Source organism: Monodelphis domestica, chromosome 3 (genome assembly GCF_027887165.1).
Source record: "Monodelphis domestica isolate mMonDom1 chromosome 3, mMonDom1.pri, whole genome shotgun sequence".
Classification (NCBI taxonomy): domain Eukaryota; kingdom Metazoa; phylum Chordata; class Mammalia; order Didelphimorphia; family Didelphidae; genus Monodelphis; species Monodelphis domestica.
Genome location: NC_077229.1, coordinates 434,037,974 through 434,063,789, shown reverse-complemented (window position 1 = coordinate 434,063,789; position 25,816 = coordinate 434,037,974). Strand labels below are relative to the sequence as shown.

General features: G+C 36.3%; 1 protein-coding gene across 4 annotated transcripts; it reads left to right on the top strand.

Moving 5' to 3' along the window:
- On the top strand, positions 1-25,816 carry NARS1 (asparaginyl-tRNA synthetase 1). Of its 4 annotated transcripts, none has more exons than XM_001366339.5 (15): positions 1-111; positions 3,429-3,511; positions 9,425-9,490; positions 9,593-9,685; positions 9,996-10,085; positions 13,059-13,137; positions 14,893-14,963; positions 16,519-16,605; positions 17,651-17,872; positions 17,983-18,182; positions 18,765-18,900; positions 20,436-20,549; positions 22,133-22,264; positions 22,623-22,754; positions 24,662-25,816. In XM_001366339.5, exons 1-15 carry the CDS (start codon positions 45-47, stop codon positions 24,791-24,793), a joined length of 1,704 nt encoding a protein of 567 aa, XP_001366376.2. In that variant the 5' UTR covers positions 1-44; the 3' UTR covers positions 24,794-25,816. The 4 variants fall into 4 exon arrangements, with proteins under 4 accessions (XP_001366376.2, XP_007487596.1, XP_007487597.1 ...); XM_007487534.3 differs by having other exon boundaries at positions 23-111; positions 3,432-3,511; XM_007487535.3 differs by lacking the exon at positions 1-111 and adding an exon at positions 1,375-1,867.

Sequence of the window (25,816 nt, the reverse complement as noted above, 5' to 3'; positions counted from 1 at the left end):
GACCAATTAGGTATTGCATGATGCAAGGAGGGTGAATAAGACGAATGCAGCAAAGTAGTGTGGAGGTGGTGCTGAGACAGCTGTCACAAGAGGTGACCAAGATGGTTTTGGGTGAGTTTGAGGGGAAAAAAGAGGGAGCATCTGGGTACTTGGAGGGGAGAGCATCTTTTGCTAGAACCGGAATCTTATGATGAGACCATGTTCAGGAAATTGGGGAGAATAATAACCCTTGTTCATTCATTTAACATTTGTTTGCACCTACTGTGTGCAAGAATAAGTGATCTGTATAAAGATAAATGGATTTTATAGTCCCTTAAGGATCATAATTAATAACATTTGTACTTCACTTTAAAATTCGTAAGGCACTTTGCATATATAATCCACCGAGACCCTCACCACAGCCCTGGTAAAATAAGTGCCATTATTAACCTAATTTTATAGGCCAGGAAACTGAAGCTCTGAGATTATGTGATTTGCTCAGGTCATCCTGTAATACGTGTCCCCTTTGTTCCAAAACCAGGAGATAAAATATTTCAATATAGAAGTACACAACTAAGGAGACTAGTAAGTGCCTCCAAAGTGATACATACTAAATGCTGGAGAAAGTGAGAAAGTAGCCCTGCGTTCTTCATTTAAAGGGTGTAAGAACGGGGTCAGAAAAAGAAAGCTGTGCGGGTTCTGGAGGTGATGGAGCTGCTGTGACACAGGAGATTTGCATCTTTTCCCCCTTTCTCCTGAGCTTGTCAGTGCTGTAGTTTGGGAAATGATCTTAGCACATGCATAGCACGGAATAAGCGACTGACACGTTTTATTTTGTCACTTTCAGTTTTATTGATGTGTTTTGTTTCTGTATTAGGTGCATTTATATTTCTTCCTACTTTGTAACAAAGTAAAACGGTTAAGTAAAACTAATGCAATGACTTCATTTGAAAGGGAATGCATTTTCTATATGTAGTGTGCTCCACCTTTCTATTAAAAAAAAAAGGACAGAAATTGATTATCTTTCTCTTCCACACACACTACCCATTTGCGGAATAGAAAGAAAAGAAAAAGTAAATTACTGGTAACAAATTTTGGCCAGTCTTTGCTTATTGACTTGTGGGGGGAGAAGCGGAAGCAGTATTCTTCCTTTCCAGTCTTTAAAGGCAAAGACCTTTCGGTATTTGGACTTTGTTTGTTTTTATGTTCGTGTTTTTGATGTGGCTCTCTCCCCGATCTCTAGCAGGGTTGCTTCTGCATAAGAGAAATTAAATATTTCCATTCATTCAACGAAAACGCGTTAGGCGACTGCTGCTTTTGCAGCTGGGATGTCTGCTGAGGTCGGTTTCGGTTCCTAGGATCTTGGTTGATTGGCTGGGGCTTGGCGATTCTCTCTTCAGCGAAGGAAGGGCGGGGCATCTACCGCATTTCGTGAACTAGGCAATTGGGATGCCGTAGCTCCACCCCCACCCTCCTTTCCAAGGAAGGTTTAGCTTTTCAGCCTCACTCGGCTAGCTGCGGAGAACTACAGGACGGTGGGCAGAAAGCACTCAAGAAATGGGGTCGATAACCTGGATGGGGGGGATGGGAAAGATAAGGGAATCGGAAGAGGGCGGAGCTTCATTTTCGAGTTCCGGAATTCCCGGAAGTGACCTTTTCCCTGAGTTAACATAGAGGCTTTGGCTTCAATTGCCATCACCTCTTGTCCAATGGAGCTGGGCTTTAGCAATGAATCACTAGGTGGACGGGGTGGTGCCAATCTGATGCAACACATGGGAACTGGGGTTATCCGGGAAGATACAATCGCTGCTGCACGCTCTGGGTTTGGTTCGAGGCTGGGCAGAAATGGCTCTGGAGGTTACCCACGCGGTGGCCGGGCTCGGACTGGGTGAGTGCAGTGTCCGGGAGTGGTAGGGATGCCTCTGGGAAAGTTGGACTGGCCCTAACACCCTGGGGATCTGGCGGGACTCAAGCCTGAGTGCCCGGGTGGGGGTTGGAGGCGTTGTTATCCGACTTTAAGCCTGAAGGCGACTGCTGGCCCCGAAAGGGAATCGGGCCTTGGCCACTCACTGCTGCCGGCTCAGGGTCACTTTGATGCACCCCACCCCCCTCAACCTTCTCCAAGAACCCCCACCCCTTTCCCAAGGAGAAATATGTAATAATTGAAAACTAACTCAGCCTGGGCCTCCGGCCCGTGATCAATACCTAAAATCATTAGCCTTAGTGAGTTTTTGTGTTAATAACATGGCCATATTTGTACCTGAAATGTATTTTCACATGATTGGTTAATGAGTGTACTCCTTTATATTGTTAGTTGGCTTTAAGATTTAAACTTGGAAGGAACTGCAAAGATGTTCAAGTGCAGTTAATATTAACCTTTTTGGTCTCATGGACACTTCTGGTAATCTGATGAAGTCTATGGATTCCTTCTCATAATAATTTTTTTTAAACACATACAGCAAAATACATAGAATTGCAAAGGAAACCAGCTATTGAAGTACAGTGATCAAGATATAAAAACGAAACCAATTATATTGAAATAATTATCAAGATGTAAAACAGAAAGTTCACGAACCCTAGGTTAAGAATCCCTGATTTAGTGTCCTGTTTTATTTTTCCCCCTATTTTTCTATTAACAGGAATATTAACTGGTTTCCCTCTCTCCCCCTAGCCTCTTTAAAAGGAAAAAGAAAAGAAAAGAAAAGAAAAGCCCTTGTAACAAATATGCATAGTCAAGCAAAACAAGTTTGGCCCATCTCCAAAAATGTTATGTCTCTTTCTGCATTTAGATTCCATAAACTTTTCGTTAGGAGCCTGGTTCATCATCTGTCCTCTGAAATAATAGTTTTTTCATTGCACTGATTTGAATTCTTAAGTCATTCAAGGTTGTTTGTCTATACAATATGACTTCTATAAAATATTTTTGTAGTTTGGTTCCCTTCACTGTATATCAATTCAGACAAGTCTTTCTAAAGTCCTCTGAACATACCTCAGTAATATTTCATTGAGTTAATATACAGGGTTTGTTTCTTTTAGCCATTTGCCAAATGATAGATACCCCTTTGGTTTCCATTTCTTTAAATGTTTCTCCGTTTAAAGACTAGGGAGGGATTTCCTAGAAAGGTTAAGTCATTTGTCAGTGACTTTAAGTCAACTAGTAAGGAATGGTGTCAGAATTTGAACCCAAAGCCTTTGATTCCAAATCCAATATTCTTCCCACCACACCAGGATGCAGGTAGTATTGAAATATAAAGATTTTGTTAAAAGAGGAGTGGTCTGAGGTGGTTATCATTGTAAATATTGTGCCTTTTCCCAATTCATACTGTTCTTGTAAATGGCAGCATATCTATTAAAATCATAAAGACAAAAAAGAGGATAATATAGTTGGAATAAGTACTATGTATCTGAAAGAACCATTGACAAGATAATTCTTTTCTTTTAATTAACAGCAGAACTCTATGTCTCAGATCGAGAGGGAAGTGATGCAACTGGTGATGGAACAAAAGATAAACCTTTTAAAACAGGTTTAAAGGTATACTTTCCTTTCTCACATAAAATTGAATGATAGGGGCAACTGGATGGCTCAGAGGATTGAGAACCAGGCCTAGAGACAGGGGTCCTAGGTTCAAATCTGGCCTCAGATACTTCTAGCTGGCAAATTACTTAACCCCCATTGCCTAGCCCTTACCACTCCTCTGCCATGGAACCATACATAGTATTGATTCTAAGACAGAAGGTAAGGGTTTTAAAAAAAATAGTTGAATGATATCTGACACACTATATTACATTGGAAGGAAGAGGTGGACTTGAAGTCAGAAGAGTCCTGGATTTAGATCCTACCTCCAGCACTTGGTGGTAGCATGACCTTTGTCAAATCTCTTAATCTCTCAAAACTTCAATTTCACAGGGTCTTTTTCAGAATCAAATGAATCAAAAGCTCTTTTTGCTTTCTGTAAACTTGTTTCACCTTCCATTGCTTCTTTTTTTTTACCTCTCTCTAAAGTTTACCTATAATCTGCTACTTTGTGATAAACTTTTTATCACAATGTGGCAATTCATGAAAAGAGGACATATGTAATTATAAATTAATAATAACAATGACAACTCACAATTATAGCTCTTTAAAGTTCACAAATAAACTTTGAAACAATCCTACGAAGTAATTTTGAAAGTATTAGATGTAAAAGTTTGCAGTTCCTGTTTTGCCATTACCAGTTTTTAATGTAATAGTCTTATGCTCATTACTCTTTTTTTTTTAACCTTTACCTTCTGTTTTAGAATCAATAATACGTGCTGCTTCCAGGGCAGAAGAGCAGTAAGGACTAGGCAATTGGGTTAAATGACTTGCCCAAGGTCACACAACTAGGGAGTATCTAAAGCCAAGTTTTGAACTCAGGACCTCCCATCCCTAGGTCTTGATCTCCATCCACTGAGCCACCTAGCTTCCCCCTTCAATTACTCTTAAATCTGATTTAAAAAAAAAAAGATAATGTATCATTGATTAAAGCTTAAAGGAATTTTAGAAGTCATCTGGACTAATCTCATTTTTGCAAATGAAAAGACTGAGTCTCAGAGAAGTTAAATGATTTGTGCATAGTTATGCAACTTACTGGGGCAGCTAAGTGGTGCAGTGGATAGAGTACCTGCTCTAGAGTCAGATGGCCTCCACTGCTTAGTAGCTATGTGACTCTGGGCTTAGCCAAACAGGGTTAAGTGTCTTTCCTAGGGCTACACAGCTAATAATGTCTGAGACTGCATTTAAACTCAGGAAGAGGAGTTTTCCTGACTTTTGGCCAGGCATTCTATCCACAATGCCAAACTATTTGGGGGGAAGTCATTAAACTTCAATAATTTTTCCATACTGTTACTGTTAGTATTTGGTCATTTATTCAGTGCCTCAATACCCTAGTGATTATATCACCTGCAACATGAATCTTCTCTCTTATGTATGTATGTATATGTACATATAAAAGATCTAGTCTTACTGCATTGCTCATCTCTGTTCACTTACTTTAGTGCTATCTTTACTTTCTCTTTAATCACTTCAAGTTTTCTATTGGTATGGTTTTCACTATCTTGATGAGAGAAATTAGTCAATCAGCAAGCATTTCTTCTACACCTTCTATATGCCAGGCACCAGGCAAGCTATTAGGGAAGGAAGTTCAAAGAATAAAATAATCCATATTTACAAAGAGATTATATTTTAATGGGAGAGCACAGTTGAAATAGTTTTTGTAAATCTTGCTTTTTTTTTTTGGTACTCCTAGTTCTATTTTTTCCTAAAATGCCTTGGGATGTGTTTGCTTAAAAGGACATCTAATGAAGTTTTCCTTAGACTAATTTAACCCTCTGCTGCTTCTCTTTACTTTATGAGACTATATTACTCATAATCATTCATCATCTTTCAAGTCCTTACAGATGGGTTTATATCTAAACCTGGTATTGTATCTCTACATTTGGCAAGTGAGTCAGATGTTTTCTAACCAAGATATTTTCTGGACTCATTTAGTCTTGTAATAAATATTTTACATTAGTTTAACTTTTGGATAAAATTATAATAGTGTTAATAGCATTTCTGTGGGTCATTTCCTGGTTTAAATTTTCAGTAGCTTATTTAGATAACTCAAGGTGTTAAATCACTTCCATTGTACAGCATTTTCCTCATAATTGTTCTTGTTTATCAGCTCTAAGACAGAAGAGTGGCAAGGGCTAGGCAGTCTGGATTAAGTGACTTGCCCAGGGACACAGAGCTAGAAGTATCTGAGGCCAGATCTGAACCCAAGTCTTCCCAACTCCAGTCTTGGTGCTCTGTCAACTCTGCTAACTAGCCTCTTTCTCATATATTTCTCTCCATCCTTATCTCTTCCTACCTTTAAATTTAAGTCACCAAGAGTCAAATTAAATGTTGATTTGATATCGAGTGTCTTATCAAGTTCTTCATTAAATTTTTCTACCACTTTATCTTCAGCAACTGATACTGTTATGTAACTTGGTAATTATTTTCCTGTTGGTCTTTTTTGTAAATAGTTATCATTAGCACTGCAATATGTTGTGCCCAATATCCCATGAAATCCTATTTCTTATAGTTTGGGGATGAACAATAAAAACCACTTTGCCACCTCAGCCCCTTTCTGTCTGCAACAAGTACCTGTAAGCCATCTTACAATGTCCCTTCTTTCCTGTTTTTATTTTTAGCAAGGATGTCAGAATTGATAAGATTCAACTCTTATAGTAATCACATTAATTATTGGAAAAAATACTTAATTCAGTGTACCAACAGTCAAATTAAAGTGAATGGACTATGTGATTCTAAGCATTTGCTGCCCCATTTCCCTCCACCCCATCTCTGTGACTACAGAAAACGAAGAGTGCTATGTAGGGCCTAAGGCCATTTTTAGTTTTTTCATAATTTTTGAGTTGCCAAGATCAAAATCATTTCATCACAAAGTGGCCACCTTACTGATGAAATGCCCCAAATTGATGGTTTTCAAGAAATTCTAGACTTCAAGGCATTCTTCTGTCCCATTGGAATAGCTTCACCTTTTAAGAGTCACATTAGTGAGAATAGTTGAGTTCTCATGCAATATACCTAGAACAGAAATTATGTAGAGCACTCCTCAAACCACCTTGAATTGATTCAATAGATTCCTATCATAGTAGCTTTTCTAATTGTACCAACTAGTGGTCTCTTTCAAGGCTTTATGTGCATTCCAGACTAAAATCAGAGTGTTGGCTTTATTAATTTAAAACTCACATCTCCTAAGTAGCATGGACAGTTAGGTGCTAGTGTAAAAATTAAAATAGTATATGCCATAAACTGTAGTGATTAAAATAGTGGAAGATATAATTTGTGATAGATATAAGAGTGGATGAGTAAGTTGTGACCGCAGGAAATATGTTTTCACTACAGTGTTTTGTTTTTAAATCAAATATAAGGTGGTCGCCAGGGAAATATTCCCAATTATTCAAATATACCCAAGTCAGCTGGGTTTTATAGAGATTTTAATTAATACAAATGAGGAATTAATGAGAGAGAAAAAGAATAAGAAAGGAATAAGTATGAAGGGCCTTAAGTCAACATGGCCTAGACCTGAGTCTTAAGAGAGAGAGATCAGTCAGTCCTTAATCACTCACCACAAGATCTGTCCAAGCAAGGATTCTAGTGACACCAGACCAGCATCATCTCAGCTGCCTCCACTAGCTCAATCTCTCCTCTGAATGTATCTGAGCTCCTATTTAAAGGGCATTTTCTCCTATGTCACCTCCCCTAAGTCCTTATATCTACCAATCACAGTAGACCTTTTTCAAAGGACAGACTATTCTTAGTTCACACCTGAGTAGACTAGGATCTCTGAGTAAGTTCTCACCTCTTTGTTCCTTGTAAGTTCACAAGTTGCCTGACCTTTATAGGTACTTAGCACCCCTTTGTATTAGTTCTAAAAATAGGCATGGCTTAAGAACTTTTTTGTCTTACTATAAGTATGGGTTTAAGTACTTTTCATTGTTCAGCAAAGAGTTTACAACTGTATCTTCCCCTAGGGCATGCTTAAGTATGGTGAAGTAGAGTTCTCACATTTCTGATCAAGTACCTTCACTGCCCAAATGGGGAATGGTCTTAACCCAGCCTTATGAAGTAGGGTCTGGGAATTTTTAAGGTTCACACTAGTCAGGTCTGGGCAAGTCATGTCAGAGAACTTTAGCCATAATGTATATTATAATCTAGCCCATAATGCTCTGCTTTTAAAATTACCTCTTCACAACTTATTACCTTCCAGAGCTCTTAATGCTCTGAGACATTATATTTGTCTGATGGACAAGACTTGAGACTAGGCCTTATTTAGCCTCTGAGTGCCCTTACTACCTAAGAGAGGTGAGCAAGTTTTAATTGGATAAGGCCAAAACAGAATTTTTAGGCTGGCATCTGCATAAAAACTCAAAGAGATCACAAATTGGCACAATTAGATAAAGCACTGGCCTTAGAACAGGAGTCTATTGATTCCTTCCCAAACCATTCCCCTGAAGGATTGAAAAGAATTTCCAGGAGATGGAGAATTTAGCTAGAATTAAACACATATTAGGTGCAAAACATTGTACTAGATGCCAATGATAATAAAGAAAAAACCAAAGCAATCCTTGCCCCCAAGGACAGGAATTAGACCTGTAATTTTATTGGTACAGGGAACTCCCAAATGAGGAAAATCCCTGTAACAACATAGGTTGGCATCTAATTTGCAAATTAGAGTCTTAGAGAGTTGCCTAGAGCACTAAATGGATAAATGCCTTACCCAAAATCATATAGCCAGTAGGTGTCAGAAGCAAGACTTCTTGGCTCTAAGGCCAGTTCTCTATCCATTATACCACACTCTGTGCTCTCCAAGATATATACATTTATTTTAAGATAGAGAATAATGTAAGGGAATAATAGGGAAAAAAATCATTTTGATCTAGAGGTATACAGAAGGGTAGGTGGATCATTTGGCACCTAAGCTTAGCCTTAGAGAAGGAAAAGAGATACGAAAGATTTGGAGATGATGTATTGAGAAGAACTCATGGTCCTACTTGATTGAAATATGGTTGTACAGGAATGCCAAGTGGGGGACAGGTAGTGTGAAATATGCCTGGAAAAGGAGCAGCTAGGTCTCTCATTGGATAAAGAGATAAGCCTGGACCTAGCTGTTTGATCCTGGATAAATCACTTATCCCTAATTGCTCTGGAATTGATACTTAGGATCGATTCTAAGATAAAAGGCAAGGGTTTAAGATTTTAAAATGAAAGAGAGAGAGAAAATATAAGAATGAGTATGATAATGAATGACTGGAAATGTCATCCATGCTTTAGAAAGATTATTTTGAAAGCTTTATGAATGCAAGATTATTAAAGGAAGAACAATTAAGAGTCACACTCCAAGTGAGTAACACCATAAAGGTCTGACCCAAAGTTGTAGTGTGGCAGCAGAGGGTCAGAGAAATGGAGGAAAAAGATGTTTTGGATATTTGGAACTTGGGACCTGATTAGACATAACAGGGAAAGAAAAAAGAAATTAAAGATAACCCCAAGGTTTTAAAACTTGATGGTCACTTGTGAACGTATGATTTTTAGAAGGAAGTTCACTCTTAACATTTCTTGATTGTGTTAAGCAGTTATTTAAGAGTTTTCAGAAATAATGAAATTTGTCTTCTGGATAGTTGAGGTTGCTACTTGAAATAATCCTGTGAGTCTATTGTCATTTAACCTTTATGAGCCAGAAGCTTTTTTTTTTCCTGGAATAATAATAACCCTAGTAGAGGGTAGTTTTTAGAATAAGTAGAGATGATATAAATAACAGTTTGTAATTTTAACAGTTTGTAAACTTTAAACTTCCATATAAAAATCAACTGTTATTAATTCTATAAACATGTCATGAATATCATTTCTAATATTATAGACCTCTCTTCTTTTTTTAAGGCTTTGATGACAGCAGGAAAGGAACCATTTCCTACCATTTATGTGGATTCACAAAAAGAAAATGAGGTTGAGTATTTTAATATTCTGTCAAGTTTTTTCTTTTTTTTAATTAGTTTCTTAGTGGACCTTCAAAATAAATGTGCTTCTGTTTGTTTATCTTCTTTTTAGAGATGGGATGTTATTTCCAAATCACAACTGAAGAACATTAAAAAAATATGGCACAGGGAACGAATGAAGAATGAATCTCGAGAACAAAGAGAGGTAAATAAAAAATGAGATGTCCTTCTTTCTGAAACTTAGCAATTAGAAGCTGTTTTCTTTTCTTTTTTTTTTTAAACTCTTACCTTCTGTCTTAGACTCAATACTGGGTATTTGGTTCTAAGGCAGAAGAGTGGTAAGGGCTAGGCAATGGGGGTAAAGTGACTTGCCCAGGGTCACACAGTTAGGACATGTGTGAGACCATATTTGAACCCAGAATCTCCCGTCTCTGGGCCTGACTCTTAATCCACTGAGCCACCCAGTTGCCCCCTAGAAGCTGTTTTCTAACAAAATGCTTTGTCTTTAACATTAGGCAGAAGACAATTTAAGACGAGAAAGAAACCTAGAAGAAGCAAAGAAAATTTCCATTAAACAAGATCCAAGTCTTCCAGAGGCAAAATGTGTAAGCAAAGTCAAATCATTTCAAGTCTTTGGGACTCAGAAACACAAAGCTTCTTGTGCAACAAATGAATTTTTATATGTTCAGTATCTTGAAGGGAAATGTAGTTGATGAATATATTCCTTTTAAACTGTTTTCTTCATTGGCTTTTTAAATATGGGAGGAGACAGTTTTTTAGTTAAAAAATAATTATATCATTTAAATAAGCAACATTCCTGATTTGGAGGTGCACAGAATCAAATTGCTTTGATTCTTTTGATTCCTTCATTTCTGCTCTACTTATAGTGAAAAAGCCCTCTCCAAGGCTGCTAATGACCTCATTATTACTAAATCCAAAGACCTCTTTTCAGTTGATGCTGAATTCCATAGAAAGCAAATAGCCTTATTTAACTGGAACATAGAGTATGTGAAAGGAGGTAATTAAAAAAAACAAACAAATATAAGCCTGGGTAGGTGGGTTGGAAACCTGATTATGGGGCTTTAAATGCCCAGCTTAGGAGTTGGCATTTTGTCCAAGAAGCAGTAGGAAAGCACTGAAAATTTTTGATTAGGAATATCTTTGGGGATATAAAGAATTAATTGGAGAGTAGATAGCCTGGAGACAGGTTGACCAATAAGGAGGCTATAGCAGTGGTTGTTGTAAGAAGTCATGAGGATTTGACTGGGGGTAGGAGGTAATGAGGGAGTTTGTGACTGCCTAGAAGGGAATGGATGAGAGAGATGTTGGAGAGGTAGAAATGACAGAACTCAGCAGCTAGTGGGAGATTTGGAGTGCTGGGAAGAGGACAAATCTAGGGTGATTCTGAAGTGAGAATTCCACATGAACCAGTATCTAGATAGAAGATAATGAGTTTCATTTTGGATATGTTGATTTTGAGGTTCTGGTGGGACATCTGGGTGGGGAGGAGTATTTCTCACCTCTTTTCCAATCCCTTCTGTTCAACCTAAACAATTATAATAGCTTCCTATCGTTCTGGTCTCTTTTCTCTCTTTTCATCCTTAACACATTCAGCCAAGTCATCTTCTTAATGTACTTTTTGATCATATTCTTCACCCAAAACTCTTTACTGGCTTTTCATTGCTTACTGAATATTATTCTGGCATTCAAGGCTAGCCACATTATTCCCCTAATGTACTCTATATTACAAACAAACTATATTACCCACACTCTTGTGTTATTGTTCTTGATTCTTTCTCTGTATCTTTGCTCATGCCATGATCTATACCTGGAATGAAATTCCGCTCAACCTTTTCTTCTACTCTAATATCTTTCTGTTGAAATCATTCCCTTTTTTCAAGGCCATATCTTTTTCTTTAATTTTTTTTTCAATTACACATAGAAACAATTTTTGACCATTGTTTTCTGACATTTTGCTATCCAGATTCTCTCCCTGCATACCCCCATTCCTGAGACAGTAAATAGGTTATATAAGTGTTTTTATATAATGTGTATTTCCCATGTCATGACTAAAGATAATATACCATGCTTAAAATAAAAAACTCACGAAAGAAATGATGGCCTGCTTTGATCTGTTATGGATAGATTTTTTTTTTTAATTATTGAATCCCTTGGGGTTATCTTGGAACCTGCTATTTTAGTCCTTCACAATTGATCATCATACAATATTTCTGTTTCTGTATATTCTGTTTTCTTGGTTCTGCTCACTTCACGTTTCATCAATAGTCTTTCCAGGTTTTTTAGAATTCATCCTGTTCATCATTTCTTTTGGCACAATGGTTTTCCATTACAACCATATGCTACAGCTTGTTCAGCCATTCCCCAATTGATGAATACTTCCTCAGTTTCCAGTTCTTTGCAAGGCCATATCTTTTTCTCTGCTAGTCCATCTTCCTAAGCTGAAAGTAATATTTGCTGAAACTTTTATAAAAGTTATTCTCCCTTGCATTATAGCTAATTGCATGTGAAATGTTTCCCTTATGTTCTTTGAGAACTGAAATGATGTCTTATTTCATCTTGGCATTCCTGTTCCCTAGCACATTCCCTTTTACATACCGGGTATCTTATGAATTTGATTGAATTATTCTGTGCTTGCTATGTAATAGATTTTAACGTAGTGGGCTGAAGGGATGTGTCTAACTAAGTAGTTTTCTTTTCATTTTTTTTCTTGTTTATGATTGAAGCATCGCTACCCACTCACCCCCTCAGCCCACCTCCATTTTTTTCTCTTCCCTTTTATCTTTGTAGCCACGTTGCCTCTACCATCTCCCCTATTGACAATCCTTGTAAATAAGGTTCTAGCTGCCTTGTTGCTCATTTCCAAGTCTCAGAATTTGTCATAATGATTAGCTCAGTGATATCAAAGAAAAGGTGGTATTCTGACCAAAAATTAATATTTTTGGTGCTTCATTGAATAAATTCCTCTCTTATAATTTCAGGAAAGAACAGTAATACTGAAACATTTTTAATATTTAGTCAATACAGAGAGGCCAGGGAAGAAACTTTCATGTTTTGGGGATCTCTTGCAAATATGATCCACATGGCTGAAATTCCTAGGTGGCTTTGATTTTCTTCCTTATCCTGGATTAGAAATCAAGAGAGCTAAATTTTAGTCTTACTTCTGCATAACTTTCTAACTTTAATCAATATTTTTTATCTTTTTCAGCTCTAATGTTCTGTGCTTGCTTCTCTGACTCAGTTTCATCATCTGTAAAATAGGGGTACTTGTTTTGTTTAACTTTCCACTTGTGTTGGATTGATATGTGTTTCAGCTTTATAGACCAAGTACCTGTGTTGAGTCATTTTCTTTGTTCTTCTCCACTCTCCCTTTTCTGTCTATTTCTCTAGTTTAATGAAGTAGTTTTGAATAATACTTCTATTTTCTGACATCCCAGGGATTCTTGGATTTTATATTGCTTGTGGATTTTATGATTCCATTGCCTAAATAGTTTGGTGGAAATTTGGGTTGTGTGGTAAATGATGCATTTTAGTAATAACTTGTAAATCTTACTTGATAGGTAAAGATTTGTGCTTTAGAAGCCCATCGAGGCCAACGTGTGAAGGTGTTTGGTTGGGTCCATAGGTTACGTAGGCAAGGTAAGTTGGTATACCTTGTTTTTTTTTCAATTTTAAATCATTATACTGGGCTTATATCAGAGTAAAGAACATCTCAATATCTACTTAAGAACAATGGTAATGAGCCTAGTACAGTGAACTGTAGCTTGTCCCTTATTATAAAAAATTATCTCAGATAAGTGACCACTTCCAAACCACATCAATATTTTTCTTAGTACTTCCTTATTTTTTCTTTCCTCTCCACTCCTTTTTTTTTTAAGCAAGAATATTCTTTCTTGTTTTTCCTTTTTCGCTAAGAGGCAGGGGTGAATTCATTATGACTCCATTCTCCTTCCCTTGGACTGACTCACTAAGTTCCTATGTGGGTCCAAAGTCTAGAGATCGAAGCTCTGTCCTTTACCACATGAGGTCAGGCAAATCCTTTACCTTCCATGGGTGTGAGATCGGGTGTTGGACTAGATCAGCAGTTCTTAACCTGTGATCTCTGAACTTTAAATTTCGAAAACCATATTTCAATGTAGTTTTCCCTGTAAGCCTATGTATTTTATATATTTTAAAACATTTTTTTGCGGCAGCTAGATAGCATAGTAGATAGAGTGCCAGGCCTGGAGGGAGGTCTTGGGTTCAAATCTGGTCTCAGATACTTCCTAGCTCTGTAACCCTGGACAAGTCACTTAACCCAAATTGCCTAGCCCTTACAACTCTTCTGCCTTAGAGCTGATAAGTAAGAACAAATTATGAGGAAAATGATGTACAGTGGAAGTGGTTTAACCCTGAGTTATCTAAATAAGCTACTAAAAATTTAAACCAGGAAATGACCCACAGAAATGCTATTACACTATTATAATTTTATCCAAAAGTTAAACCAATACAAAATATTTATCATAAGACCAAATGAGTCCAGAAAGTATCTTGGTGAGAAAACAACTGACTCACTTGCCAAATATAGAAAGGGTGGTAAAGATGACACTATGGCAAAAGATAAGGATTTTTTTTTTAAAGCATTATTCTGAGAAGGGATACATGGGCTTCAACAGGGGTCCATTACTTTAAAAGGTTGAAAATCCCTGGACTGGTGAATCTTTGAGGTCCCTTCTAGCACTAGTTCTAGGATCCTGTGATCTTGAGATCTTGGACAAATTATATTCAGCTTCAGTGTCCTTACCTGTAAAATGAGGGGGTTGGACTAGGTCAAGGGTTGTTTACCTAGAGTCCAGAAATAAAAGCCTATTTTTTAAAAATTGGATAACTATTTTAATATAATGGAATTTCCTTGTAATCTTATATATTTTACTCATTTAAAAACCTTTTAGCTTTCCTAGGCTACATGATGCAAAGAAAGATTACAATCTCCTGAACCAGAAGGTGGCCAAGTTCCCTTCCAGTTGTAGAATTCTTTAAAATTGGCTTGATGTGTAACCTGAACCACATTATTTCACGCTGTTCTTTGCCTTCGCTTATGAATCTGCCAGCTGTGGATGATAATTCTTACCCATTTAATCATACCTAATTATGAGTTTAATTTTGTTTTTATTAAGTATCATAATATAATAGATGTAAAAATGCTTTGAAAACATTGAAAATGTTTTTGAAAATTACATTGAAAACTAATGTAAGTGGGATATGATGATACAGAAATGGTTATTTATCCAAATGAAAGATGGGGAAGTATGGTGAATCAGAAAGACCTGGGTTTATAAACTGCTACATAAAAAATGAACTATAAAGGTCTTAATAACATCTCTAAGAAAAAAATTATTTTCTTTTTGTTTTTAGGGAAGAATTTAATGTTTCTTATATTAAGAGATGGCACGGGATATCTTCAATGTGTCTTGTCAGATGAACTGGTAATTTTTTTTTTTCAAATTTTTATTGGCATAGAAAGAAATCTTCCAACAGTTATTTTAATCCTCTGCTCAACCACTTACAGTTTGCATTTTATGAATTTCAAGGTTATCTAGATTATTTTCTCTTTAAAAATTACCTATATTTTAAAATATATAACTTATTTTGTACATCAACTAGTAAAAGAATAGCTTTCAGCTTTTTAGAAAAAAAATTTTAAAAACCTACAAATTTGGAAGGAAAACTTGAATTATACTTTGCAAAGAAATTATTTTGAATAATGGGTGAAGTCACTGGATCTGAGTTTTACCTAAAAGGAAGGTTAGTTATCCTCATTATTGTTTTTTTAATACTTTATTTTCCCAATTACACATAATAAAAATTTTCAACATGCATTTTCTGAAATTACAATGTCCAAATTGTCTCCCTTCCCCCATCCCAGCAACGATAAGCAATTTGATCAGGGTTATACATGTATTATCATGCAAAACTTCCATATTTGGCCATTGTTGTAAGAGAATACTTATGTAAAACCAAAACCCCAAAATTAAAAACACAGAGCATTCCAACTCCAACAACTCTTTCTCTGGAGGTGGATGACATTCTTTGTCATAAGTCCTTCAGAATTGTCCTGGATCATTGGATCATTGCTGAGTCTAGCTAAGTCTTTCATAGTTGATCATTGTACACTATTGTGGTTACTGTATATGGTGTTCTGGTTTTGCTTATTTCATTCTGTTTCAGTTCATGTTGATCTTTTCAGCTTTTTTTTTTAAATCATCCTGCTCATCATTTCTTATAGCACAATAATATTCCATCATCATATACCACAGTTTGTTCATCCATTCCCCAACTGGTGCATATTCCTACAATTTCCAATTCTTTACCACCACATAAAGAGCTACTATAAATATTTTCAAATAAGACCTTTCCCCTTTTTTATGATCTCTTTCAGATACAGATCTAGTAGTGGTATTGCTGAGTCAAAGATTATGCACAGTTTTATAGCCCTTTGGACATAATTCCAAATTACCCTCCAAAATAGTTGGGATCAGTTCACAACTCCACCAATAATGCATTAGTGTCCGAGTTTTGCCATATCCCCTCCAATATTTATTATTTTCCTTTACTGTCATATTGGCCAATTAGATAGCTATGAGGCGGTACTCAGAGTTGTTTTAATTTGCATTTCCCTAATCAAGAGGGATTTAGAATATTTTTTAATTCTCATTACAATTATTGTACTGTTGTTTTTGCATGTGAATTTAAGTATTCATAATTTGTCACAGTTTCTAGTCATATATACCCTCACATCATTCCAGTAATACAGATGTGACTCCATTTCCTCTAAAACAATAAGTCATTTCTCTTAACATGAAAAATTTTTGCCTAACATTAAGAGTAAAGTCACTGGCTGTTTTGTTCCCGAATTTGAAAGGACTAGACTTATTCCATAAAAAGTAAATTGTTCATAAATAATACCCCTGTATTCTTTGTATAGTTATCTAGTTACGTGTGGGTAGAAGATTCAACTAAAAAATGACCTTTCTTCTATAGTGTCAGTGTTACAATGGAGTGGTTTTGTCTACAGAAAGTAGTGTTGCAGTATATGGAACACTCAATCTTACACCTGAAGGCAAGCAGGTAAGTGTGTGGAATTATTTATTGGAAACACTTTAAATAATTTTTAATTAAAAAAAACTTCAAATATAATTTTAGTGTTTATCTTAAAGTTAACAGACACATCAACAACATTTAGTTAGTTGACAATTGATAGAATAAAGCTTTTGGTGGAGAAAAAAGTGTGGTTGATTAGCCACCAGAGGGAGTTCATATCATAGATATTGGCAAGAAATATTTGAGAGAAGTAAATTGCATTTGTGTGGAAGATTGAGTTTGAGGCATTAAAATTTCTTTGCCAGGAAAAACAGTAGGCATTAGGATTTTTGTCCCACCAACTATTTTTTTGCCTAATCATCTCCACATTCACTTCCTTATTCCCTATTCAGCCACTTCATAAAAGGGAACACTTGCTTCTCTTAATGATTAGTAGGGGACTGATTTTTCATAATTTGTTTTTTATTGAAAACTATTTAAATATCTACACTTAAATTTTATTTTCCCATTTTATTAAATTTTAAATATTTTTTAAAACTACTAGCCACAATGTGAAAGGTTGTATGTCATCATCCTCTGAGTCCAGAAATCTTGGGTACAAATTATGCCTGTGTCACATCTTGGCTTTTTGACCATGGGAAAATCAGAAAACTCTAAGACTATAAGTTAAAAAAGAACATTGATAAGGGGGGCTAGGTGGCTTGGTGGATTGAGAGCCAAGTCCAGAGACAGGAGGTTCTGCATTCAAATATGACCTCAGACAAGTCCTAGCTATGTGACCCGTGGCAAGTCACTTAACCTCCATTGCTTATCCCTTACACTTGGAACAGATACTTAGTATTGATTTGAAGACAGAAGGTAAGAGTTTAAAAAAAAAAAAAAAGAACTTGAATAGAGGACATTACCTTACTGGGAATTCCCCTTCTGAAATTGCAGGTTGGGGTCAACTCTAATGTAAAATTTCCGAAATATTCGCTAATAACCTAAATTAGGATTGTTGAATGGTCCAACCTCTGTTTTGTTTTATAATTCTTTTCATTCTTTCCATCCTCGTTTTCAAAATACACTTAAGGCACCAGGAGGCCATGAATTAAGCTGTGACTATTGGGAATTGATTGGCTTAGCCCCTGCTGGAGGAGCTGATAACCTGATAAATGAAGAGTCTGATGTAGATGTTCAGCTTAACAATCGGCATATGATGATCCGAGGAGAGAATATGTCCAAAATATTGAAAGTTCGTTCAGTGGTCACTGGATGCTTTAGAGATCACTTTTTTGATAGGGGATACTATGAAGTAAGTGTAATAATAGGCTTTTCTGTTGCATAAACTTCTTTTGATCCTTTAGAACATTTCAAGCTAGTTGTTTTTCTAAATCCCCATTTTGCCTTTTTTTTTTTAAACAGATCACTCCTCCAACATTAGTACAGACACAGGTGGAAGGTGGTGCCACACTTTTCAAACTTGACTATTTTGGAGAAGATGCATTTTTAACTCAATCATCACAGCTATATTTGGAAACATGTATCCCAGCTTTAGGAGATGTCTTTTGTATTGCTCAGTCATACAGAGCAGAACAGTCTAGGACTCGAAGACACCTAGCAGAGTATGGGAATACCATTTTCTTCTTTTTCATCTTTTCATAGGGAAAGGATTTTGCGTGATTTCTTTGTAGCAAGATTGGTATATGAAGAAGTATAATTTTAAATAGGAAATTTATGAAATTTTGCTTACCATAGGAAAATGTCAATTATGATACTCAGAGGTAGAATAGAAGAAATGTATCCATTTGTTCACTATGACTTTATTCTCTAAGTTTTATAAAGAATAAGTGAGAAACAGGTAGACAGCACAGTGGTTAGAGTTCTGGTCTTTGTGTTAGGAGGGCTTGGTTTTTAATCTGGCCTCAGATTTATCCTAGCTTTGTGACCCTGGGCAAGTCACTTAGCCCCAACTGCCTAGCCCTTCCTGCTCTTCTGGCTTAGAATTAATGCTAAGACAGAAAGTAAGGGTTTTAAAAGAAGAAGAAGCAAGAAATTGCTTAGTTTAAGTAATCACAATATTAGAATTGAATAGTAATGGTCATTGCTGTTGATGTTACCTTCCTAGACAGTTTTCCATTGTTAAAGAAAAATTAAGTCAAAAGCCTAGTGGCCATGAAATGCTCTGGTGTTATCTTTTTCCTCAGATACACTCACATTGAAGCTGAGTGCCCTTTCCTGACTTTTGATGATCTCCTAAACCGTTTGGAAGACTTGGTTTGTGATGTAGTAGACAGGATCTTGAAATCACCTGCAGCAAGCTTATTATATGATCTCAATCCGGTATGCATTCTAGTGAAAGTGAATACTCATAATTCTTTGTGTAATAAGTGTTTTGTGACATCTTATATGGACAAATTGGTGTTACAAGCTCAAACAGTTGAAGAATGAAATATGTTTAAGAACAAAAGTTACTTAAAATTTTTTTATAATTGGTTTATGTGAGTTTTCTTGAAATTTTATTCATGTGTTTACGTAAGTTAGGTATTTTTAACTATTCTGTGAGCTATAAAATGTTTTAGAATTTTGGTGTGTGTTAATGGCTTTAAGCAATGCACAGATGCTACCTTTGCAGTTCTTCACATCTTTTGGTAATAGATTTTGTAAGGGTAGAAAATGTGTATGGTTTTCATAAAAGATTGGACTGAATTATTTAAGAATAGGATCACCAGGAATTTAATCAATTCCAAAGAGATTTATTTTAATGATTTATTTATAAAACAGAGTGAAAGTAAGAAGAATCAGAGAGAGGATAGGATAAGATATCTAGGCTATACACTAAGTATTTTGCTCCGGCCCTGGCTCAACCCAGGCAGGACTAGTTAGTCCTTAGCTGGAGGGGTCTTGTCCTTGAGCTAAGTACCTGGGAATGCAGGGAACTTTTCTCAAGAGGGTAGGTCTCTTGAGGCTAGTCCCTTCAGAAAATCCAAGGAAAAGGAGTCAGCCTTTCACTCACCACATATCAGTCCAAAGGGAAGCAGTCTGAGATCTCAAGCCCCAGCTCTTCCAAAGTCAAGTTGAAGACGAAAGACCATAGAGAAGCCCTCACAGGAAGTCCTTGGCATTTTTTAAAGATCATTCCTTTTTGTCACTTCTGTGACTTTCTTCCTTTTGGCATGTACCAATTGCAGCTAAAGCTTTGCTTACTACTGCCCAGGGGGAGAGTCGATTCTGATTCATCACCCACTATCCCACACGTGGGTCATAGACCTCCCCCACTCAAGTGTGAGTTGGGTGTAAATGGGCAGGGGGGAGTTAACTTAATATTCACAATTTTCAACATCATTTTAATCCAAGATAATTCCTGAAGACTTACAGTCATACTATTTGTCATTCATAGGAAATAATTATTATCCCTTTTTGTAGACTACATAGATGAATGTTACCAGCAAACTTGTAACAAGAGGCTCTTGTCAGTTTGCCTGACATGTTGACAACTGATTCTAGAGTATTAGGAACCGACATTGCCTTGATAGCTACTATTGAACTTCCCTAACTGCTGTGACATGCTATCTTTGAACCAAGTGGCTCAGTTGGCTGGAGCATTAGCCCAATTAGATTTGCTCAGAAGAAAGAACATTCCTTTGCCACAGATGGTCTCTGAGAGATGCACTTTTGTTCACAGAGATGGTAGTCTAGAGCATGTGGCTTGTTCAATATAAATCCACCCTCTTTGGAACACTGATTTTATATTTATAAAATGAAAGAGTTGACCTTTTAGGATCTCTGAAGTACCTTCCTACATTAATGATCTATGACTGGAGATAATAGTTTTAGAAATTATTTTTAAATTACTGTGTTTTGTTTTTTCATTGTAGACCTTCACCCCACCCAAAAGACCTTTCAAGCGGATGAACTACTCAGATGCCATTGTGTGGCTAAAAGAACATGATGTAAAGAAAGAGGATGGTACCTATTATGAATTTGGAGAGGTAAGAAATACTTTCCAGTCTCAAAACATCAGTAAATATGAAGCATCTTCCTGGCTTAATTTTTTAAATTTTTCATCAGTGCGTCTGTCTTCTTTGTTCTTTTCTTCCTTTACATCAGCAGTTTTTCCCCAGGCCTTGATTTCAGCCACTACCCATGATTCTCTGGGCCAAATGTAATAGCATTTTACCTATGCCCTTGTTTATTCATTTCCTGAATTGTGAGGAAGAAAGAATAGGGTGTTGCTAAACATGCAATGTGATGAGATGGTTCTGATTAAGAGGCAAGAAGTAGTAGGAACTTTTAAAATGAAAAGCCTGACAAGAGATCAAATGGAGGAAGTGTCTTGAGTCCCAGTGTCATAATTTTATCTAGGATCAGACCTGGTCATGTTGCTTAACATCATCTATACCTTAAAGTTGCTACCCCTACTCTGGCACCCTCCTCATCTAGCTGCATTTATCTTTTAAGTTTACCAGGTGGTACATGAAAAGCCTCTGTTATGGAGGGTTGACTTTTTAAAATTTAATTTTTAAAATGTCCTCTTTATTGTAGTTATGAATTTACACATAAGTTTTCCATGGTTGCATGATTCATTTTCTCTCCCTCCCCTTTTCCTCCCCCCCCCCCCCCCCCCTGTTCTGGAGTTGACAAACAATTCCACTGGGTTATACATGTATCATCAACCCAAACCTGTTAACATATTATTCAATTTTTTTAAGTAGGGTTGACTATTTTAGATGAGATTTAACACTGTGTTTCAATCAACATCTAAATGACTTGACAGTTTCTTGTTGGTTGTTAACCAAGGGTTATCAGGGAAAGCTAAAAGTTCTAATAATATTATCGCATATGCAGTATCTTATATATGTGGTAGTAACTGTTTTGCTAAGTCTTTATCAACATTAGCTACGATTTCTTATTACAACTTGAATGTTTATATGTATGCACTGAAATGCATATTCACATAACACAAAAGGATATATGTGAAAACTGATTTACTTGTTTCATTATCATGTTTTTTAGCCAGTTATCTCATGTGTACTTTGTACTTGTAAATATGCCATTTTAGTTTGCTTACTTTTGGGATACCTCTTATTGCCAGCCAAAATGATGCAAGTAAAGAAACTAATGAAACACTTTTACTTCAAAGCTAGATAAATTGGTTAACTCAGTAATAACTGACATACCCATCCTCACTGGTTCCCAAGTTCCTTGTCATATTGAGTTGTGTGTATATATGTAAATATATACACATACATACATGCATACATACATACATACATACATACATACATATGAACTTTTTTTTTCCTATTTGCCTGACTTCAGCAATATAGTGTCTGAATTCCTTTATAAATTAGGGAGGCTAATATCTTCTTACTGTTTGATCAACTACTTCTTGAAGAATTTGGAATATGTTAAAATTGCTTGATTTGAAAGTGAGACTAACCCCTCCCCACTTTTTGTTTCTTAGTATGTTGCATCAATAGGACAAAGGCCTGGTGCAGAGAGAGAGAGAGAGCTCCTGGTGTCTTGTTGCATTTCTAGTTGTAAATGTTAATGAAGTCTTGTTTAACCTCAGGATATCCCAGAAGCCCCTGAGAGACTGATGACAGACACCATTAATGAACCAATCTTGCTGTGTCGATTTCCTGTAGAGATCAAGTCCTTCTATATGCAGCGATGTCCTGAGGATTCCCGGCTTACTGAATCTGTCAGTTGGTGATTCAAGTAGTATTAAGAGCCTTCCTTTTTAAAGGGGTGGGGACTACTATTTGGAATGCTATATAGCTTATTGTTTAAAACCGCAAATATTTTATTCCCAATACAAAATGATAAAATTGTTTTTGAAATTGTTTTTCTTAGCCATGGGGAAGTGATTTGTTTAGTTTTAGGACAGGAATGATCAAAATTAGCTTTAGAGGTGCTTCTTATGGGAACAACTGGCTTTCATTTAAACTACAGATTAATACCAACTTTTTTTTTTAATTGTTAGGAAAGTAATTTTAGTTTGCTTGCCTGGTAACAGCAGACTTATGCAACTCCTTGTCTTTGGGTTTTTTTTTTTTTAGGTAGATGTGTTGATGCCAAATGTTGGTGAGATTGTGGGAGGTTCCATGCGTATCTGGGATGGTGAAGAACTACTAAAGGGATATAAAAGAGAAGAAATTGATCCCACTCCCTACTACTGGTACACTGACCAGGTAGGAATCATTTAAAAAATTATTTTAATTTTGTGTCTTTTAACAAGAGTTCCGTGTAACAAATTTCTTTGATATTTGCCACACTTGGTCAACTTCGTGGGTAAACAACATTTTTTTTTTGTCAAATTTTATAAAATTGAACTTAGTGAAAAGTTTTCCGTTTAGCTTAGGCATTTTCTACTTTCTAATTTATGATTTAGTATCTGTTATTGATGATGGCAAAGTTTTTATTTTAGTTTTAGTTAGGATCATCAGACTAGAACTTTTACTTTTTTGATGAGATGATTTACTTCCCCAAAATTACTGAAATCTGATAAATACTGATTGGGATATTTAAGATGGTTCACAAAGCCTTCGTCTTTTTCTGTTGGTGAGCCTTTACATTCTTTATTACATTCTTTCTCATTCTCTATAGAAATAATTCCTAATCTCTCTCTCTCTCCCTCTCTCCCTCTCTCTCTCTCTCTCTCTCCCTCTCTCTCTCTCCGTCTCTGTCTCTCTCTCTGTCTCTCTCTCATTCTCACTCTCACTCTCATTCTCCCCCTCCCTCTCTCATTGCAACAACTTTATGAGCTCCAGATAAAAACTTTTAGCTGCTTCTCTATACCTAGATTTCCTTCTGGCACCTCAAATTCAACAACTTTTAAATCCTACCTATTCTTCATCTTTGCCTGCAAAACTTGCTGCTTTTCTCGACTTTGCTGTTTTTCTTAGTGTCACCTATCTCCTTCTAACCCTAACTCTTCCTCATTCTTAAGACCTCAGAGCCATCTTCTGATTCCTCCTATTCTCTCTCCATACATCATGTTAGTTGCTGTTAATTCTGTCTTTGCAAGTATCTCTTGCATCTGTCCTCTTTTTGCCATTTCCAATTTCACTCCAGGTCAGATCTTTATTATTTCTCCCAAGACTAATTTAATGGCCTTGCAATTGTTTTATCTGCCTCTAGCCTCCCCTCCTAAATGAACAGCACTCCTGAATTAATTTTAATGCATGGTTCTGACCAAATCATTCCATTGCTAAAAACGACCATTGGCTTCCTGTCATCCAAAAGGCATGGGCTAAGCCCTTTTACAACCTGGTTCCAGTTTATCTTGTCTTTCTTCCCATCTTCATCCAGCCAAATGTGACTTAAGCTTCTTGAATACTTAATCTGTGTATACCAATTTCGTCGTGCCTGGAATGGTCATCTCCTTTCCCTCATTTCCAACTATTTGAAATTCTAGCTATTCTTTTCCCTTACCTTCAGTCCTAGCAACAATTTTAGGACAGAAGGACAAGGGCTAAGTAAACCAGGTTAAATGACTTGTCCAGGACCACACAGCTAAGGAAGTGTCTGAGGTTAGATTTGAACCCAGGTCCACCTGACTCAGGCCTGGCACTTTATCCACTGAACCACCTAGCTGCCCCTCCAAATGTTCTTTAAAGCGCATTTCAAATTCTATTTCTTCCATTGAAACCTCCCTGTTCTAAGCCAGAAGTGAGCTTTCCTTCATGAATAGTCATAATCTCTGTGGAACAAACCTAGGATTTGGAAGCATAGTTGGGTTTGAGTCCAGGCCCAGTAATTTTCCAACTGAATTCTCTTGGGCAAGTATTTCATTTCTCTGGGCCTTCGTTCTTCATCTATACAATGAGATCCCTTCTAGCTCTAAATTCATGATCTTATATTCTTTCATGTACTTATAAAATATTATATTAATCTTATGACAATTTGTATATGTCTTAATCGCCTTTACTAAATTAAAGGTTGTTTTAACATAGGTGGCATGTGTTGACATTGTACCCCCTTCATCCCCTGACAATGTCTGTCTTGCACTTAGTCTTTAATGAACATTTGCTATTTGTTGAATAAGATGAAATTAGAAAATTAGCATTTCACTTTTTTCTTTTCTTTTTTTTGACAGAGAAAATATGGTACATGCCCTCATGGAGGATATGGCTTGGGTTTGGAACGATTCTTAACTTGGATTTTGAACAGATATCACATCCGAGATGTATGCCTGTACCCACGCTTCGTCCAGCGCTGTAAGCCCTAACTGTCCAATGAATGACAGTAATGGGAAGGGTATAGATGGCTTAATGAAAAGACATGACTTCTCATTAGGAAATGATCCATGGTTTGTTTGTTTTTTGTCCCATTGGAATGTCACTACTTCTGTTGTCTATTCTCATTGCCCTAAAATGGTCATAATTATTTGGGATATCCCCAAACCTCAAGTGATATGTATGTTGTCATTTTTTAAAAAATAATTGCCACTATATGTATTAGGAGAGAGGTGTTGTGGCATATTAGTATGCAGTTACTAATGTATTTCAGCTCTGATTGTGGACTGTACAGGACCATATATCATACCATTTACCACTGATACCTGGTATTTCTGTTTTATCCTAGTAACTTGAAATTTTTTATGTCTCTTTTCTTTGTTACTGAAATTCTATTTTTTGTGATTTATGGCATCTTATTCAGTGGATTAAGAACCAAAAGCTTGGAATAAAATTGAAACCTAATTAGATTAACTAGATTTGATTACTTCACTATAAATGTCATTCACCTGTAGATACTGGAATAAAATGAGTCATTTTCTTGAGCTGTGTATAACCCTTTGTTATTGCCAGATAAGCATTCCAGAGTTTACTTGCATTTAAACAATTTTATGTTCTACAGAAATGAAAAAATTTGTAGGATTTATCAAATTGTTTCGTAGAGATCAAAAAGGAGAAAACAGTATGTACACTATTTTGGGAACAGTTAAACAATTGACAGAGTTTCTGTTCTTTTCTGCTGATGAGTCAGGCTGCCTTTCTTCTGGCATTTCCATAGATAATATGGAATAAATAAGTTCCCAAAGAATCTGAAGCCAGGGTAGTAATAGAGTAATTAGCAATTAATAGAAATAGTTGTTAGAACTTTCTCATTAAGTCTTGAATTCTAGTCTGGGCCATCTTCATTCACAGTGTACTTATTATTTCAGTTCAGATTTGGTCAATTAAGAATGCATGTCATATACACTCAGCTAACTGTAATCTTGGAAATCAATAAATGGAAACCCAGAGAAATA

Coding starts and splice junctions, on each gene's coding strand:
- NARS1 (XM_001366339.5), top strand. CDS start 45: ATGCAGCAAAGTAGTGTGGAGGTGGTGCTGAGACAGCTGTCACAAGAG. Junction 112..3,428: donor GGTGACCAAGATGGTTTTGG/GTGAGTTTGAGG, acceptor TTTAATTAACAG/CAGAACTCTATGTCTCAGAT. Junction 13,138..14,892: donor CCATAGGTTACGTAGGCAAG/GTAAGTTGGTAT, acceptor TTTTGTTTTTAG/GGAAGAATTTAATGTTTCTT.